General features: G+C 43.9%; 1 protein-coding gene across 2 annotated transcripts in view; it reads right to left on the bottom strand.

Annotated features, from left to right (window-relative positions):
• The window catches only part of Nup210l (nucleoporin 210 like), a 91010-nt gene that overhangs the window by 37100 nt on the left and 34128 nt on the right, over positions 1–19782 (bottom strand). For both annotated transcript variants that reach the window (XM_042681814.1, XM_042681815.1), the window contains exons 13-18: positions 18932–19130; positions 16198–16343; positions 12979–13200; positions 9335–9508; positions 5205–5397; positions 1639–1727 (exon numbers count right to left, since the gene is read on the bottom strand). In XM_042681814.1, the coding sequence (XP_042537748.1) occupies positions 1639–1727; positions 5205–5397; positions 9335–9508; positions 12979–13200; positions 16198–16343; positions 18932–19130 (1023 nt within the window). The remainder of the gene's footprint in view (positions 1–1638; positions 1728–5204; positions 5398–9334; positions 9509–12978; positions 13201–16197; positions 16344–18931; positions 19131–19782) is intronic.

The raw sequence follows: 19782 nt of genomic DNA, 5'->3' as shown, positions 1-19782 counted from the left end.
TTTTGGGTCCGGTCATGGGGCTTGAACTCTGGGCCTAGGTACTGTCCCTCAGCTCTTCAGTTCAAGGCTAGCCCTCTACCACTTGAGCCACAGGGCCACTTCCGGTTTTTTTCTTTTTGCTTATGTGGTGTTGAGGAATTGAACCCAGGGCCTCAGGCATGCAAGGCAAGCGCTCTACCACTGAGCCACCTTCCCAGCGCCTCTCCTTATCTTTTTTTTTTTTTTGGTCGGTTGTGGGGCCTGAACTCTGGGCCTGGACCCTGTCCCTTAGCTCTTCAGCTCAAGGCTAGCACTCTACCACTTGAGCCACAGTGCCACTCTGTTTTTTTGTTTTTTGTTTTTGCTTATGTGGTGCTGAGGAATCAAACCCAGGGCCTCATGCATGCAAGGAAAGCGTTCCACCACTGAGTCACCTCCCAGCCCCTCAGCCTCCTTAGTAACTAGGATTACAGGCATGAGCCACCAGCACCTGGATTCTGTGAGACTCTTATCTCCAATAAACCACCAGAAAACTGGAAGTGGCGCTATGGCTGAAGTGGTACTATGATAGACTTGAGCTGAAGAGCTGAGGGACAGTGCCCAGGCCCAGAGTTCAAGCCCCATGCCTTACCAAAAAAAAAAAAGCCTTAAATATCACATACATGTATATTTCTTTTTTTATTTTTATTTTTTTGGTCCGGTCGTGGGGCCTGAACTCTGGGCCTGGGCGCTGTCCCTCAGCAGTTCAGCTCAAGGCTAGTGCTCTACCACTTGAGCCACAGCTCAAGCCACCTTCCCAGCCCTTTTTTTTTTTTTTTATTGTGAAAATACTGTACAGAGGGGTTACAATTACATGGGCAAGATAATGAGTACATTTCTTATCAAGCATTGTAGCCTCCTCCTTTGTTTCCCCTTCCCATCCCTTCCCAGCCTCCCCTCAACCCCCCACCCAAGTATATTTCTTTTTTATATAGGCTTTTGCTATGTAGCTCAGGATGGGATCATAGGCATGTGCAACTACCCTGCTCTAATTTAAGATTTCTTTCTTATCCTTTTCTGCTGGTACTGGGGTATGAAACTCAGGGCCTTGAGCTTGCTCAGCATGATTACTCTGCTGTAGCTCTACCACTTGAGTCATTCGTCCAGCCCAGGTTTTTGCTAGTTGAAGATGGAGTCTCCTAGACTTTTCTGCTCAGGCTGACCTCTTGAATAGCTACAGGATTACAGACAGAGCCACCAGCACCTGGCTGAATTTATGTTTCTTATAATCTCCATTCATTATCAGTTGGGTATGGTGGCACATGCCTGCAAGCCTAGCAATCTGGAAGCTAAAGGATTCCGAGTTTGAGGCCAGCATGGGCTTATAGTAAGATCCTGTCTCAATCTCCCCAAGTCCCCCATTTAAAAAAAAAGATTACAGGGCTGGGAAGGTGGCTCAGTGGTAGAGTGCTTGCTTTGCATGCATGAGGCCCTGGGTTCGATTCCTCAGCACCACATAAGCAAAAAGAAAAAAGCCGGAAGTGGCACTGTGGCTCAAGAGGTAGAGCGCTAGCCTTGAGCTGAAGAGCTGAGGGACAGCGCCCAGGCCCAGAGTTCAGGCCCCACGACTGGACACCCCCCCCCCAAAAAAAAAAAGATTACATTGTTTTCTCCACTTACCTTTGGGCTTTTTATCTCTGAATAACCCACAAAATTGACTCCGATGAGTACAGTCCCTTTTATTTGATGTACTTTAAGGATCTGATGACCTGGAAATATGCAGAAAGATACTCTTTGAGAAACAATACCATAGCCAGGCATAATGGCTCAAGCCTGCAATCCTAGCCCAAGGGAGTTGAAGACAAGACTGTGAGTTCCAAGTTAGCCTGAGCTATAGAGCATGATCCTGTTATAGAGTGCTAACCTAACATGTCCAAGGCCCTAGTACAGTGAAAGAAAACAAACATATAGAGTATAAAAGTATCTCCAGAAAACCAAATTCTGCTCCATTTTATTGTGAGATTAAAAACACCAATGGGGGTAAACAAAACTGGGCTTTTGTGTTGACCATTTTATTCTTTGTTGTTGTTGTTGGTCATGTGGCTTGAACTCTGGGCCTGGGCGCTGTCCCTCAGCTCTTCAGCTCAAGGTGAGCGCTCTACCACTTGAGCTACAGCGCCACTTCTAGCTTTTTCTGCTTATGTGGTGCTGAGGAATGGAACCCAGGGCCTCATGCATGCAAGGCAAGCACTCTACCACCGAGCCACCTTCCCAGCCCCACCATTTTATTCTTTCTGTGTGTGTGTGTGTGTGTGTGTGTGTCGGTCGTGGGGCTTGAACTCTGGGCCTGGGCGCTGTCCCGCAGCTCTTCAGCTCAAGGCGAGTGCTCTACCACTTGAGCTACAGCGCCACTTCCGGTTTTCTGGTGGTTTATTGGAGATAGGAGTCTCACGGTCTCTCCTGCCCGGGCTGGCTTTGAACCAAGATCCTCAGATCTCAGCCTCCTGAGTAGCTAGGATTATAGGCCTGAGCCACCAGCACCCGGCTCATTTTACTCTTATATGACTCTGAGCAACCAATCTACCTGCTGGGCATGGGTGGGTGGCTCATGCCTGTAATCTTAGTTACTGGGGAGGCAGAGCTCTGAGGAGAGCAATTCAAAGCCAGTCTGGGTGGGAAAGTCCATGAGACTCGTATCTTCAATTAACTAAAAAAACCCAGAAAGCTGAAAGTGGAGCTGGGGCTCAAGTGGTAGCATGCTAGCCTTAAATAAAAATTAAAAACAAACAAACAAAACAAAAACCTTAGGGACAGCGGCTCAGAACTAGCACCTCCCCCCCAAAAATCTAAAATTCTTTTCAACTGTGAAGGTCTAAAACAGGCTCAAAATAGTGTATGAAGAAATTTTGTTCAATTTACATATGTTAGTGACACAGGATAGTCCTTTGGGAAGGACCTTTTCTTCTTCTTCTTCTTTTGGTTGGTTGTGGGGCTTGAAATCTGGGCCTGGGCACTGTCACTGAGCTCTTCAGCTCAAGGTGAGTGCTCTACCACTTGAGCCACAGCACCACTTCTGGCTTTTTCTGTTTATGTAGTGCTGAGGAATAGAGCCCAGGGCCTCATGCATAGAAGACAAGCACTCTACCACTGAGCCACCTTCCCAGCCCAGCACCTTTTATTCTTCTAACCTGTTTTGTTGATGTAAATGTCGTGTCACCTATTAAAAAACGTTAAAGGGCTTATCTTTTTTTTTTTTTTTTTGCCAGTTTTGGGGTTTTAACTCTGGGCCTGGGCACTGTCCTTGAGCTTCTTTTGCTCAAGGCTAGCACTCTACCACTTGAGTCACAGTGCCACTTCTTGCTTTTTCTGTTTATATGGTACCGAGGAATTGAACCCAGGGCTTCATGCATGCTAGACAAGCACTCAGCCACTAAGCCACATTCTCAGCCCTATCTTCTTTTTTTTTGTCATCTGGCCTTGGGTCTTGAACTCAGGGCTTGTGCTCTGTCCTTGAACTCTTTTGCTCCAGGCTAGCATTCTACCACTTTGAACTAGAGGGCCACTTCTGGCTTTCTGGTGGTTGATTGGAGACAAGAGTCTCACTGACTTTCCTGCCTGGACTGGCTTCCAACTGCAATCCTCAGATCTCAGCCTCCTGAGTAGCTAGAATTACATGTGCAAGCTACCAACACCCAACTTGTCTTTCTTTTTCTCACACTCTCTCTTCCTTGCTTTCTTTCCTCCCTCCTCCCTTTCTCTCTCTCCTTCTCTCTTTCTCTGCTCTCCTCTCCCTTCAAATCTTTTTTTGTGGTGCTGAGATAGAACCCATGGTCTCAACACATGCTGAGCAAGCGTGCTTTCACTGAATCACATTCCCAGCTCTATTATTATTTATTTTATTTTTTATTTATTTATTTTTTTGGGTCCGGTCGTGGGGCCTGAACTCTGGCCTGGGCGCTGTCCCTCAGCTCTTCAGCTCAAGGCTAGCGCTCTACCACTTGAGCCACAGTGCTACTTCCGGCTTTTTTCTTTTTGCTTATGTGGTGCTAAGGAATCGAACCCAGGGCCTCAGGCATGCAAGACCTTACCACTGAGCCACCTTCCCAACCCTTATTTTATTTTTTGTTGGTTGTGGGGCTTGAACTCTGGGCCTGGGCGCTGTCCCTCAGCTCTTCAGCTCAAGGCTAGCGCTCTACCATTTGAGCCACATCGCCACTTCTGGTTTTCTGAGTGGTTTATTGGAGATAAGAGTCTCACCGGCTTTTGTGCCTGGGCTGGCTTTGACCGGTGATCCTCAGATCTCAGCCTCCTGAATAGCTAGGATTACAGGCATGAGCCACTGGCACTGGGCTCCCAGCTCTATTATTTTGTTGGGTTTTTGAGCTAGAGATTATTTTCTTGATATATAAGGAATGCGAAAATTCATCCTGTAGCCCGATGTAGTCCTCAGGTTTCTGAACAGGACTGTTTACAAAGCACTTCTCATGTCAAAGCATCCTAGCTGTATAACAGCTCTTAGAGGAACTATGTAAAGGGTTTCCTTCCTCATTTTTACATGTAGGGCAGTGGCCCCTTGACTTGCTAAGTTTGGCCCGGGAGGCAATAAAATGGGAGCCTATCTTCTAGACCCTTGCTTGGTTTCTTGACTTCCAGACTGAGTTACAGATCCAGGTACACAGCTATCTTTCCTACTTCCTACCTATCAAGGGGTAGGTTCTGGTGGTGGATGGATTTCATGAGACTACCTTTATGAGACTGGGAAGTTGGCTCAGTGGTAGAGTGCTTGCCTTGCAAGCACTAGGTCCTGGATTCTATTTCCTTAGAACCACATAAGCAAAAAAAGCCGTAAGTGGCGTTGTGACTCAAGTGGTAGGATGCTAGCCCTGAGCTGAAGAGCTGAGGGACAGCACCTAGGCCCAGAGTTCAGGTCCCATTACTGACAAAAAAAAAAAAAGAAAGAAAGAAAATTCTTTTTTTTTTTTTTTTTGGGTACGGTCGTGGGGCCTGAACTCTGGGCCTGGGCGCTGTCCAGCTCAAGGCTAGCGCTCTACCACCTGAGCCACAGTGCCATTTCCTGCTTTTTTTTCTTTGTGCTTATGTGGTGCTGAGGAATCGATCCCAGGGCCTCGTGCATACAAGGCAAGTGCTCTACCACTCTGCCACCTTCCCAGCCCAGAAAGAAAATTCTTAATTTGAACCACTTTGCAGGTATTCCATGTGAAAGGATTTATAAATTTCTACAATACCATGTAATTGAGTCTGTCCACTGCCATCATCTTTGGCTACCATCTCCATTGATTTATAATCTTCAAAATAGGCTAGTGTCTCATTGGAAGATTTCCATTCTAGTATTAGCGAACTGAAATTATCAAACTTTCTCCTATGTTGATCAAATACTGCTAGTTCCAGGACTGTGTCCCTCAGACTTGATACAGGAATCTGCATTAAAATAAAAATTAGGGAAGGGAAAAACAATTAAATCTAATAGATTTAGAGATGGTAAGATATCCTTGAAGATTAAAAATCATGTTTCAGGCTGGGAATGTGGCTCAGTGGTACAGTGCCTTCCTAGCAAGCATGAAGCCCTGTGTTCGATTCCTCAATACCATATACACAGAAAAAGCTGGAAGTGGAGCTGTGGCTCAAGTGATAGAGCATTAGCCTTGAGCACAGAGAGTTCAAGCCCCGGGACTGGCAGAAAAAAAAAAACTCTGTAAAAATCACGTTTCATCTTTCTATTTTGACAAATTTCAAGTCTATATAAAAAAAGAATAATGAACGTTTATATAAAATTTTACCTGGATTCACTCATTCCTTCTTCTTTTACTGGTTCTGGGGCTTGAACTCAGGGCCTGGACATCTTCCTTGAACTTTTTTCCTCAAGGCTAGTGATCTATCACTTGAACCATAGCTCCACTTCCTATACTCTCTGGTGGTTAACTGGAGACAAGAGTCTCAGGGACTTTTCTGCACAATCTGGCTTTGAACCAAAATCCTCAGATTTTGGCATCTTGAGTTAGGATTATAGGTGTGAGCCACCAGCTATGGCCCAGATTTACCCATTCTTATCATTTAGTGAAATCTGCTTTCCCTTTCTATCTCCCTCTTCTTCACCTTACTTGTACTGGGTCAGGGGAAGTTTTTTTTTTTGTTGTTGTTCTGTGAATGATGTAAATAGAAAGGCATTTTACTCCTAAATATTTCAGTCTGTTTCCTAAGAATGAGAACAGTCTGCAACATAAGAAGAACAATGGGGCTGGGAGCGTGGCTTAGTGGTAGAGTTCTTGCCTAGCACGCATGAAGCAGTGGGTTCAGTTCCTCAGTATCCCATAAACAGAAAAAGCCAGAAGTGGCACTGTGGCTCAAGAGGTAGAGTGCTAGCTTTGAGCACAGAGAGAGACTTAGGGACGGAGCCCAGGCCCTGAGTTCAAGCCCCAAGTCCTACCAAAAAAAAAAAAAAGCAATAATAGTGGGGCGCTGGTGGCTCACGCCTGTAATCCTAGCTATTCAGGAGGCTGAGATCTGAGGATCCAGGTTCAAAGCCAGCCTGGGCAGGAAAGTCTATGATACTCTTATTTCCACTAAACCACTAGAAAACTGGAAGTAGCACTGTAGCTCAAGCTGTGGAGTGCTTGCCTTGAGCTGAAGAGCACAGGGACAGTGCCCAAGCCCAGAGCTCAAGCCCCATGACCGACAAAAAAAACAAACAAACAATAATATTAATATATAAAAGTATTAAAATTAATTTAGTATCATCAAATATTTCATCAATATTTCAGTTTCCCTAAATGTTCACCCAAATATCTTATTTTGCTTTACTAATACTGGGGCTTGAACTCAGGGCCTGAGTGCTGTCTTTTTTTTTGCTCAAAGCTAGCACTCTACCACTACAGCCACCAGCTCCACTTTTTGCTGCTTAATTGGACATAAGAATCTCAGAGACTTGTGAGAAGCCTCATACTGGCTTTGAACTTCAGTTCTCAGATCTCAGCCTCCTAAGTAGTTAGGATTATAGAACTGAGCCACGGTCACTTTAAAAAAATTTTGTTGGGGGGGAGGGGAGAGGCTGGGAAGGGATGTGAAGGGTAAACCAAAGGAGGAGGCTGCAATGCTTGGTAAGAAATGTACGCATTATCCTGCCCATGTAATTGTAACCCCTCTGTACAGTATGTTCACAAATAAAATTAAATTAAATTTAAAAAAAAATTTGTTTTGGGGGCTGGGAAGGTGGCTCAGTGGTAGAGCGCTTGCCTTGCATGCATGAGGCCCTGGGTTCCATTCCTCAGCACCACATAAGCAAAAAGAAAAAAAAAGCCGGAAGTGGCGCTCTGGCTCAAGTGGAAGAGCGCTAGCCTTGAGCTGAAGAGCTGAGGGACAGCGCCCAGGCCCAGAGTTCAGGCCCCACGACTGGACCCAAAAAAAAAAAAAAAAAAAAAATTTTGTTTTGGGCTGGGAAGGTGGCTCAGTGGTAGAGTGCTTGCCTTGCATGCTTAAGGCCCTGGGTTCGATTCTTCAGCACCATATAAGCAGGAAAAAAAAAAGCCAGAAGTGGGGCTGTGGCTCAAGTGGTAGAGTGCTAGCCTTGAGCTGAATTGCCGAGGGACAGCACCCAGGCCAAGAGTTCAGGCCCCATGACCGGACCCCCCCCCAAAAAAAAATTTTGTTTTGAGTCTGTTAAGCATTTAATAGCATATATGTAACCCTCGCTATTTAGGAGACGGGGGCAGTAGGACCCAGAGACTTACCTGGGTTACATAGTAGCTAGATTCTATCTCAAAATAAAACAACAACAACAAAAAGTCTACCTAGTCTATAAATGAGAAGTACATATGAAGTTTGGTAGGAAGCACACTGTATTTCTTTTCTTTGCTTTTTTTTTTTTTTGTTGGTCCTGGGCTTGAATTGTGGGCCTGGGCACTGTACCTCAGCCCTTCAACTCAAGGCAAGCACTCTACCACTTGAGCCACAGCACCACTTCCAGTTTTCTGAATGATTTATTGGAGATAAGAGTCTCATGGACTTTCCTGCCCGAGCTGGCTTTGAACCGTGATCCTCAGATCTCACCCTCACGAGTAGCTAGGATTATAGGCATGAGCTACAGGTGCCCGGCTGCACACTGTAAAATTTCTGAGAGTAGAATTCTGCCTGTTCTAACTCAAAACATCCATATTAAAAAAAATAAATGTATAAACAAAGCCTGGTGGTGGTGTTTCACCCCTGAAATCCTAACTACGCAGGAGGCTGAGATACAAGGATCGCAGTTCAAAGCCAGCTTGGGCAGGAAAGCCAATGAGTCTCTTATCCCCAGTTAACCACCAGAAAACTGGAAGTGGCATGGTGGTTCAAAGTCTTGAGCACAAAAGTTCAGGGACAATACCCAAGCCCTGAGTTCAAGTCCCACACCAACCACATGAAAGATCCTTCAGGATAGAGTACAGTAAGTTGCAGGGACTCACACTTGCAATCCTATCTACTTAGGAGGCTGAGATCTGAGGACTGAGGTTTGAAGCCTGCTGGGGTAGGAAAGTTCCTAAGGCTCTTATCTTCCACTAACCAGCAAAAAGCTGGAAGTGGAGGTATGGTTGAAGTGGTAGATTACCAGCCTTGATAAAAGAAAGTCAGGGACAGCAACCAGGCCCTGAGTGCAAGCCCTAGGACTAGCAAAAAAAAAAAAAAAAAGAAAGAAAAGAAGACTTGGTAGGAAATGATATTAAGAAAACTAGTTAGAGCTGGGTGCTGGTGACCCACAGCTGTAATCCTAGCTACTCAGGAGGCTGAGATCTGAGGATCATGGTTGAAATTCAGCCTGAGCAGAAAAGTCCTGTGAGACTCTTACTTCTAACTAACCACTCAAAAACTGGAAGTAGAGTTGTGGCTCAAAGTGGTAGAACGCTAGCCTTGAGAACAAAGAGGCTCAGGGACAGTGCCCAGGCCCTGAGTTCAAGCCTTACAACCAACAAAGAAAAAAAAGAAAAGAAAAGAAAAGAAGAAAACGATTAGGAAGTTATTGAGGAAAATCTAAATGTCTGTTTCCATAACCATAAGCTATCTGTGTAGCTAAGTACAGTAACAAAATCAAGTATAGTCAGTTCTCTTTTTCTCCCTTCTCAGAGAGAAAAAAGTAAAAAAAAAAAAAAAAAAAAAAAAATATATATATATATATATATATAGAAAAGCTGTATTTCAGACCTTTTGTATCTAAACTATATAAGACAAAAATGCTAGGAAGTGGTGCTGTGGCTCAAGTGGTAGAGCGCTCGCCTTGAGCTGAAGAGCTGAGGGATAGCACCCAAGCCCAGAGTTCAAGCCCCACGACTGACAAAAAAAAAAAAAAAAAAAAAATGCTATATTTGTCAAAAACATCCTTCAAACTTACCAGTTGTTTGTTGTGCTGTGGCAGAGGGCATGGCTGGGCACTAGCTGGCACATTATATACTGGTGTCACTGACATACTGGCAGGGTGGGCGCATATGAAACGCACCTGCACAACCTCTATAGCTGGACTAGGGTTCAGAACACCTGGGTGATTTCCAATTCGGAATGTGAGAATCTATAAGAAAATACCGGAGCAAGAGATAATTGTGGGTGGACATACGATGTATTGATTCCAACATAGTAGTCTAGATGTGTTTCAATTATTCAATTGCATTCTAGAGCCTTTTGGAAATTATAATCAGACAAATCCTTTAAGGATATTATAGTTTTTAATTATTTATGCCCCTGGGACGTTGAAGTTATCATGGAAATTTGAAAACAAATGGAATTTTAAAAGTCTAACTTGGACCAAGTAGTTTCCTCCAATAAACACTTTGTTACTAGTTAGTAAAAGTGGAAAACTAATTTGTGTTTCAACTTATCTCTAGTAGATATATAATAAATAACAGTATATGGAAACAAAAAGAATTTAAAGTTAGGCTGGTGTCTCACACCTATAATCCTAGCTACTTAGGAGGCTGAGATCTGAGGATGGCGTTTCAATACCAGCCAGGGTAGGAAAGTCTGTGAGACTCTTGCCTGCAATTAACCACCCTCCCGCCCTCCCCCCCCCTCCCCGCCAAAAAAAAAAGCTGAAAGTGGAGCTGTGGTTCAAAGGGTAGGAGGAAAAAAGCTAAGGGACAGCACCCATGCCCTGAGTTCAAGCCCTAGTACCAGCATAATTAAAAAAAAAAAAGAAATTAGGGAGTTCCAAATGAGGTTTAAGTAGGCCTGAGATTAGTAATAGCTCACTCAATAAACTAGGAAAGGACAAAACTGTAACATAATAAAAGCTTTATTTGAAAAATGCATACTCAAATCTTACCTAAAAATATTAAAAGCATTATTCACTCCAACTTGGGTTCTGAACAGATTATCTTACTTCCATCTGTCCAAAAATAGCTTTATCATTAGTGTCACTGGTGCTTTCCAATAGATTTATTTCCTCGTAGGAGGGATGAAAATAAATGAGTTTCTAATTTCAATGAGTGTCAAAGAAGTGATAACATATTCCTTGGAACTTTTTTTTTTTTTTGGGGGGGTCCGGTTGTGGGGCCTGAACTCTGGGCCTGGGGGCTGTCCTTCAGCTCTTCAGCTCAAGGCTAGCACTCTACCACTTGAGCCACAGCACCACTTCCAGCTTTTTTCTTTTTGCTTATGTGGTGCTGAGGAATCAAACCCAGGGCCTCAGGCATGCAAGGCAAGCGCTCTACCACTGAGCCACCTTCCCAGCACCAAGGAACTTATTTTTATTAACAGAATCTTAAGAGGAATCAAGTGTGGCAGTACATGCCTACAATCCCAAACACTTGGGAGGCAGAGGCAGAAGGATCAAGCGTTTGAAGTTGCTGGGTGTCAGTGGCTCACACCTGTAATCCTAGCTACTCGGGAGTCTGAGATCTGAGGATGGTGGTTCAAAGCCAGCAGGGGCAGGAAAGTTTGTGAGACTATCTCCACTTAACCACCAGAAAACCAGAAGTGGTGCTGTAGCTCAAGGTGGTAGAGTACTGGTCTTGAGTGAAAAAACTCAGGGACATCGGGGCTCTAAGTTCATGTCCCACAAACTGACCAAAAGGAAAAATGTTGTCTTGCCACTTTTAGGTCCATTTGGCAGTACTTCATAAAGAAAAAAAAAGCACAGTCCAAATGACATGTGGATATTTATTGTAGTTTGTGTGTATGTGCTGGTACTGGGGCTTGAGTAGTGTCTTTTAGCTTTTTTACTCAAGGCTGGCTGGTGTTCTACCACTTGAGCCACAGTTCTACTTCAAGCTTTTTGTTGGTTAATTGAAGATAAGAATCTGGGAAAACAAGAAATAAGTTAGAGTGATTAAATATGGAAAATGGGAGGTAGATTCACTACTATAAAAAGGTATTGGCCGAGCATCAGTGGCTCATGCCTGTAATCCTAGCTACTCAGGATGTTGAGATCTGAAGATCACAGTTCAAAGCCAGCCCAGGCAGGAAAGTCTCCATGAGATTCTCATCTCCAATTAATCATAGAAAAAGCTGAAAGTGGCACTGTAGTTCAAGTGGTAGAATGCTAGCCTTGAACAAAAGCCCACGGAGCAAGGCACCAGTGGTTCACACCTGTAATCCTAGCTACTCAGGAGGCTGAGATCTGAGGATCGCAGTTTAAAGCCAGCTCAGGCAGGAAAAGTCCATGAGACTCTTATCTCCAATAAACCACTAGAAACCTGGGCACTGTGGCTCAAGTGGTAGAGTGCTCACCTTGAGCTGAAGGGCTGAGGGACAGCGCCCAGACCCAGAGTTCAAGCCCCAGGACTGGGGAACAAAACAAAACAAAACCAACAGATATTGATACTTGGTGCTGGTGGCTCACACCTATACTCCTAGCCACTCAGGAGGCTGACATCTGAGAACTGAGGTTCAAAGCGACTGGGGCAGATAAATTTGTAGGGTAGTTATTTCCAATAAACCACCAAAAAGCTGGAAGTGGAGTTATGGCTCATGTGATAGAGTGTCAATTGTGTGTGAAGAAAGTGAAACAAGAGAGCCAAGCCCAGAATTCAAGACTGAACACCAGAAAAATTATAAATACACATACACACATACATACATACATACATACATACATACATACATACATCTGGAGAGTAATTGATGGAATGAGGCTGATTGAGATGTATTATATCCATGTGGGAAAATAGCACAATGAAACCCGTCTGTATAACCATGAGTGTAATTCGGGGCTAGGAAGGTGGCTCACTGGTAGAGTGCTTGCCTTGCATGCCTGAGGCCCTGGGTTCGATTCCTCAACACCACATAAGCAAAAAGAAAAAAGCCGGAAGTGGCGCTGTGGCTCAAGTGGTAGAGTGCTAGCCTTGAGCTGAAGAGCTGAGGGACAGCACCCAGGCCCAGAGTTCAGGCTCCAGGACCGGACCCAAAAACAACAACAACAACAAAAGAGTGTAATTCAAATAAATAAATAAATAAGTAAAATTCAAATGCAAAAACCATCTTGATTATTTAGTGGACTGTTCAATGAACTTATTGAAATCACTGGGTACATGTAACAAACAGTAAGAACACAAAACAGTTCTCTAGGGCTGGGAACGTGGCTCAGTGGTAGAATGCTTGCCTTACATACATCTAGCCCTGAGTTTGATTCCTCAGTATCACATACACAGAAAAAGCCGGAAGTGGCACTGTAGTTCAAGTGATAGAGTGCTAGCCTTGAGCAAAAGAAGCTCAGGGATGGTGCCCAGGCCCAGAGTTCAAGCTCCAGGGCTGGCCAAAAACAAACAAACAAACAAGAACAGTCCTCTAATCAATAATTAGAATTTTTTTTTCTATAACTGAGTATGGTGGACTATTCCTGTAATCCCATCTCTGAGGAAGCACAGGCAGGAGGATCAAGATTTGAAGCCACACACACACACACACACACACACACGGTTTTCTTTCTAACTAATATTAAATCTATTGGAATCTGAAAAGGAATGGCTAGATGTCCAAAGGAGTTGGAATATTGTAGTATAGGTGCTAATATTATAGTAATGTTAAAAATGACTTTTTCTTTACCTGTTCCCCTAAATCCAGGCACAGGACTCGGTAGATATACTGGTTCTGTTTTCTCTTAGCTGGAAGCCGGACTTCTGTTATTTCAATCTTCCCTGTCTCTTCTACACTTAGCTCCAGGAAAAATCTGGAGGGCTCCAAGATCCACGGACGAGGGCCCCCTTCGAACACCATTTCCTTTACCGATTTCCATGTCACCAGGGCCACTTCCACAGGGTTTATGGCCTTAAAGAAATTAATCCTTGGTTGGTTAGGAAAATAAATGGTTTTTAATTTTTTCCCGTTCTTTTTTTTTTTTTGGTGAAAATATCGTAGAGAGGGGTTACAATTACATGGGAAAGATAATGAGTACATTTCTTATCAAGCATTGTTGTCTCCTCCTTTGTTTCCCCTTCCCATCCCTTCCCATCTCCAACCCCCCCCACCCCGGTTTTTAAATTTTTTGTTAATTTTTATTATTTATTTGCTCATTTATTTTCATTAGTACCAGAGTTTAAACTCAGGTTCACACTAGCTTGGCTTACGTACCTGGCTGGTACTCTACTATTTGAACTATGCTTTCAGCCTGACTTTGTTGGGTTTTTTTGGGTTGGTTGTGGGACTTGAACTCTGGGTCTGGGCGCTGTCCCTGAGCTCTTCAACTCAAGGTTAGTGCTCTACCACTTGAGCCACAGTGCCACTTCTGGTTTTCTGGGGGTTACTGGAGATCAAAGTCTTATGGACTTTCCTGCCCGGGCAGGCTTGGAACTGTGATCCTCAGATCTCAGCCTCTTGAGTAGCTAAGATTATGGACATGAGCCACTGGTGCCTGGCAAGCCTGACTTTTTGATCGTTAATTAAAGAGAGTCTCACAGACTTTTCTGCCTCAGCTAGCATTAAACTGAGATCCTCTGGGTCTCAGCCTCCTAAGTAGCTAGGTTACAGGTTGGAGACTCCAGATTCTGGTTATTATTTTGCTTTTTGAGAGCCTCTTGCTGTTTTCTTTTCTTTTCTTTCTTTTTTTTTTGGTCCGATCGTGGGGCCTGAACTCTGGGCCTGAGCGCTGTTCCTCAGCTCTTCAGCTCAAGGCTAGCGCTCTACCACTTGAGCCATAGCGCCACTTCCAGCTTTTTTCTTTTTGCTTATGTGGTGCTGAGGAATCAAACCAGGGCCTCGGGCATGCAAGGCAAGCGCTCTACCACTGAGCCACCTTCCCAGCCCCCTCTTGCTGTTTTCCAGGCTGATCTTGAACTTCTAGGCTTAAGAGATCTTTCTGGGACTATAGGCATACCATGCCTGGCTCAAGTGTGTATGTGTGTGTGTGTGTGTGTGTGTGTGTGTGTGTGTGTGTGTTTGTACTGGGGCTTGAACTCAGGACCTTGAACTCTTGCTTGGCAGCTGGTGTTCTATACTTAGTTGGCCCAACAGTTTTATAACTAGTTTAGATAAGCAGAAAAACTAATTATCTGAATGTACAGAAATTGGCACTAATTTCCAAATTAAGAAGAATCTACATCAATTTGCTCACTTGGAAAGTCTCTCAATCTGTACAGTAATTTAGCTCTCACCATGGCTGCAGCCTAGCCCATGTGTCACCTTTTCCATTAATTCATCTACATTGATTCCAAACCACAACTACTTTTTCATCCTCTATATTTACAGTATTATAGTGTATCTCCATCATTTATTTGCACATTTATTCATCTCCTAATGCCATTTAGATGTGTAAGGCTAATGATCCTTGTGTTTTCATTAAGAAATTATCTTTTTTTTTTTTTTGGGTTGTGGCACTTGAACTCTGGGCCTGGGCGCTGTCACTGAATTCTTCAGCTCAAGGCGAGTACTCTACCACTTGAGCCACAGTGCCACTTCCGGTTTTCTGGTGGTTAATTGGAGATAAGAGTCTCACAGGGACTTTCCTGCTGGGCTAGCTTTGAACTGTGACCTCAGCCTCCTGAATAGCTAGGATCACAGGCATGAGCTACCTGTGCCCAGCTTCCTTTTTTTTCTTCTCTTTTCTTCTCCTCTCTTTCTGTCCCCCCCCCCCCCCCCCCCCCCCCCCCCCCCGGTCTCTCTTTGTGATACTGAGGATTGAACTCAGGACTTTGTGCCTGCTAAACTCTTTAGCTTTTTCCAAATAAATGTCTCATGCTTTTGCCCAGATTAGCCTCAAATCACGATCTTCTAAGTCGTTTCCTCCTACATTTGTCTCCCAAGTAGCTGGAATTATAGACATGTACTATCATACCAAGCTTAGTTTTTCTATTTTTGGTTTTGTTTTTGTCGGTCATGGGGCCTGAACTCCGGGCCTGGGCGCTGTCCCTCAGCTCTTCATCTCAAGGCAAATGCTCTACCACTTGAGCCACAGCACCACTTCCAGTTTTCTGGTGGTTAACTGGAGATAAGAGTCTCACAGGGACTTTTCTTTTCTTTTTTTTTTTCCCTCATAGGGACTATTCTGCTGGCTTTGAACCATGATCCTCACATCTCAGCCTCCTGAGTAGCTAGGATTACAGGCGTGAGCCACTGCTTACTTGCTACAATGATTATGTATTTAATGTATTTTCCTATACATATTTTATGCCTCAAAAAAAAAGAAGGAAGAATACGTAAAATTTGCTGATGCAGTTAAAGCTATTTCTCAATATCTTTATTCAGAAAGCCTGAGATTCAAGTGTGATGAGAGGTTGGTGGACTGGGAATAGGGCACAGGTGGTAGAGCACTTCCCTAATATGTGTGAAGCTGGGGGTGGAGGTATGGCTCAGTTGAGAGAGCACTAGCCAATGAGCAAAAGTGTCGGGTATCATTAGAATCCCGGTGTTGGCCCCAAAAAAGAAAAAAGAAAAAGAAAAAGAAATAAATAGCATTTGTGAGGCTGAGCTCATTTCTTTTTTTCTTTTTCTTTTTCTTCTTCTGTTGGTCGTGGGGCCTGAACTCTGGAACTGGGCACTGTCCCTCAGCTCTTCGGCTCAAGGTAAGCACTCTACCATTTGAGCTACAGCACCACTCCAGCTTTTTCTGTTTATGTGGTGCTGAGGAATCAAACCCAGGGCCTCATGCATGCAAGGCAAGTGCTCTACCACTGAGCCACCTTCCCAGCCCTGAGTTCAATTCTAGTACCACCAAAAAAAAAAAAAAGTGGTAGTATCATTGATTCAGTATTCCATAGATGGCTAGGCAGCCCCTAAGTGCACATAGTTACATCATGGAAAGAAAGGCCACTGCCTTATGAAATATCTCACCTTTAGTGGTTCATAAGCAGCCACTGTGGCACTGCTTTCCAAATACTCTTCATTTTCAGTTACACTGACTGTTACCAGAGTATGGCCTAAAGATTTTGCTGCTATGTGTATACTGGAACAATGACTTGGTCCAGGTCTTTGAATACCTTTGAGTAAAAAAAACAAAAAACAAATATACCATGATTTCAGCAGGGTAAAAAGCAGTCAGTTATCAAGGAAATTAAACTATAGAAATAGAAGTTTGAGCCGGGCGCTAGTGGCTCACGCCTGTAATCCTAGCTACTCAGGAGGCTGAGATCTGAGGATCGCGGTTCAAAGCCAGCCCGGGCAGGAGAGACTGTGAGACTCCTATCTCCAATAAACCACCAGAAAACCGGAAGTTGCGCTTGTAGCTCAAGTGGTAGAGCACTCGCCTTGAGCTGAAGAGCTGAGGGACAGCACCCAGGCCCAGAGTTCAAGCCCCACAACCGACAAAAAAATAAATAAATAAATAAAATAGAAGTTTGATACATTAAAAACCACATTGAGCCTGGTGCTGGTGGCTCACATCTATAATTCTAGTTACTCAGGAGGCTGAAATTTAGAGGATCATGGATCAAAACCAGCCAAAACAGAAAAGTCCATGAAATTCTATCTTCAAATAAACCAGCAAAAAGCAGAGGTAGAGGTATGGTTCAACTGGTAGAACACTAGCTGAGCAAGTATGAAACTCTGAATTCAAGCCCCTGTACTGTCAAAATAAAACCAACAACAAAAAATCTTAATATAATCACCAGGTTAGCTGGGCGCCGGTGGCGCACGCCTGTAATCCTAGCTACCCAGGAGGCTGAGATCTGAGGATCACAGTTGAAAGCCAGTCCATGAGACTCTTACTTCTAATAAACCACCAGAAAATCGGAAGTGGCACTGTGGCTCAAGCGGTAGAGTGCTTGCCTTAAGCTGAAAAGCTGAGGGAAAGCACCCAAGCCCAGAGTTCAAGCCCCAAGACCGACAAAATAAAATAAAATAAAATAAACAAATAAAAAAATATATATCTGAGGATCGTGTTTTGAAGCCAGCCTGGATAGGAAAGTCCATGAGACTCTTATCTCCAACTAACCATCAGAAAACTGGAAGTGGCGCTGTGGCTCAAGTGGTAGAGCACTAGCCTTGAGCTGAAGAGCTCAGGGAAGTGCCCAGGACCAAAGTTCAAGACCCACAACTGACAAAAAAAAAAAAAAAAAAAGGTGACACTGTGGCTCAAAGTGGTAGAATACCAGTTTTGAGGAAAAAAGCTCAGGGACAGTGCCTAGGCCCTGACTTCAAGTACCACAACAGAAAGAAAGAAAGAAAGAAAGAAAGAAAGAAAGAAAGAAAGAAAGAAAGAAAGAAAGAAAGAAAGAAAGAAAGAAAGAAAGAAAGAAAGAAAGAAAGAAAGAAAGGAAGGGAGGAAGGGAGGAAGGGAGGAAGGGAGGAAGAAAGAAAGAAAAAGAAGCCGGGCGCTGGTGGCTCACGCCTGTAATCCTAGCTACTCAGGAGGCTGAGATCTGAGGATTGCGATTCAAAGCCAGCCCGGGCAGGAGAGACTGTGAGACTCCTATCTCCAATAAACCATCAGAAAACCGGAAGTGGCGCTGTAGCTCAAGTGGTAGAGCGCTCGCCTTGAGCTGAAGAGCTGAGGGACAGCACCCAGGCCCAGAGTTCAAGCCCCATGACCGACAAAAAAAAAAAAAAAAAAAAAAAGAAAGAAAAAGAAAGAAAGAAAGGAGGGAGGAAGGGAGGGAGGGATGAAGGAAGGAAAGAAAGAAGGAAGGAAGGAAAGCAAGAGAGAAAGAAAGGAAAGAAAGGAAAGAAAGAGAAAGGAAGGTAGGTCCAGGGGCTGGGAAGGTAGCTCAGTGGTAGAGTGCTTGCCTAGCATGCATGAAGCCCTGGGTTCAATTCCTCAATAACACATAAACAGAAAAAGCCAGAAGTGGTGCTGTGGCTCAAGTGATAAAGTGTGCTAACCTTGAGCAAGAAGCCCAGGTACAGTGTCCAGGCCCTGAGTTCAAGCCCCAGGACTGGCAAAAAAAAAAAGGGGGGGGTCTGGGAAGGTGGCTCAGTGGTAGAGTGCTTGCCTTACATGCTCGAGGCCCTGGGTTCGATTGCTCAGCACCACATAAGCAAAAAGAAAAAAAAAGCCAGAAGTGGCGCTGTGGCTCAAGGGGTAGAGCGCTAGCCTTGAGCTCAAGAGCTGAGGGACAGAGTTCAGGCCCCATGACCGGACCCAAAAAAAAAAAAAAAAAAGGTAAATAGAGAAAGTCTGATGTGGTAGTAGTGTACACTAATAATTCTAGCCCTTTGGACACTGAAGCAGAATGACTATAAGCTCCAGCCCAGCAAGAACTACATAGTAAAATCCTGTCTAGAAAAAAAGGAAAAAGAGCAGGGGTGGGGGTGGGATGGGGTGGCTGGGAATGTGACTTAGTGGTAGAGTGCTAGCCTAGCATGCAGCCCTGGGTTTGATTCCTCAGCACAGCCTAAACAGAAAAAGCAGGAAGTGGTGCTGTGGCTCAAGTGGTAGAGTGCTAATCTTGAGCAAAAAGAAGCCCAGGGACAGCACTCAGGCCCTGAGTTCAAACCCTAAGACTGGAAAAAAACAAACAAACCAGGAATGATAATGAATTCAAAGTAGAGTAGTTTCTAAATTGATAATTAGTCTAAATTGATGATGGGTCCCTTAATTCAAGTTCAAATAAAAAGTGCCTAGTCTTACCTTCTTTGAAAAGAGTAAAGACTCCTTGCTTATCTGAGTTCATATCCAAGGTTAAATGAGAGCAGTCTGTGAATGCAATAGTCTCTTTGGTCTCCTTATTTATATGATATATTGCAATAGGGATTTCTATAATCTGTCCAATTTCCACATCAGCATGATATGGTAACAGTTCAATTCTGTTCAGTTTTAGAACATGTACCTAAAGAAAAACAATTCATCTTTTAGAAAAGCCTTATAAATCATTCCCTAAAAAATTAAACACAGCAACCAAAAAAAAAAAAAAAAAGTCTCATAGACTTTCCTGCTAGGGCTCTCTTTGAACTGTAATCCTCAGATCTCAGCCTCCTGAATAGCTAGGATTACAGGTATGAGCCACTGGCGCCAGCTTTTCTTTTCTTTTTTCTTCTCTTCTCTTTTCTTTTTTTTTGCCAGTCCTGGGGCTAGAATTCAGGGTCTGAGCCCTATCCCTGAGCTTCTTTTTGCTTAAGACTAGCACTCTACCACTTGACCACAGTGCCACTTCCGGCTTTTTCTGTTTACATAGTACTGAGAAATCAAAGCCAGGGTTTATGCATGCGAGGCAAGTACTCTACTAGTAAGCCATATTCCCAGACCATCTTCTTTTCTTTTTTTAATGCCAGTACTGGGGCTTGAACTCAGGGCCTGGGCACTGTACCTTAGCTTTTTTGCTCAAGGCTGGTGCTCTACCACTTGAGTCACTTCTTACTTTCTGGTGCTTAATTGGAGGTAAGAGTCTCATGGTATGAACCACTGGCACCTGGTGAGTAACATTTTTAAGTAACCAAGTTGGACTTGAAGTACTTTCAAACATGTTACTACACATAAGTTTA

Source organism: Dipodomys spectabilis, unplaced genomic scaffold, assembly GCF_019054845.1.
Source record: "Dipodomys spectabilis isolate Male_0828 unplaced genomic scaffold, ASM1905484v1 ptg000069l, whole genome shotgun sequence".
Classification (NCBI taxonomy): domain Eukaryota; kingdom Metazoa; phylum Chordata; class Mammalia; order Rodentia; family Heteromyidae; genus Dipodomys; species Dipodomys spectabilis.
Note: the sequence above shows the minus strand (reverse complement) of the source record. Positions and strands in the feature narration are given on the sequence as shown.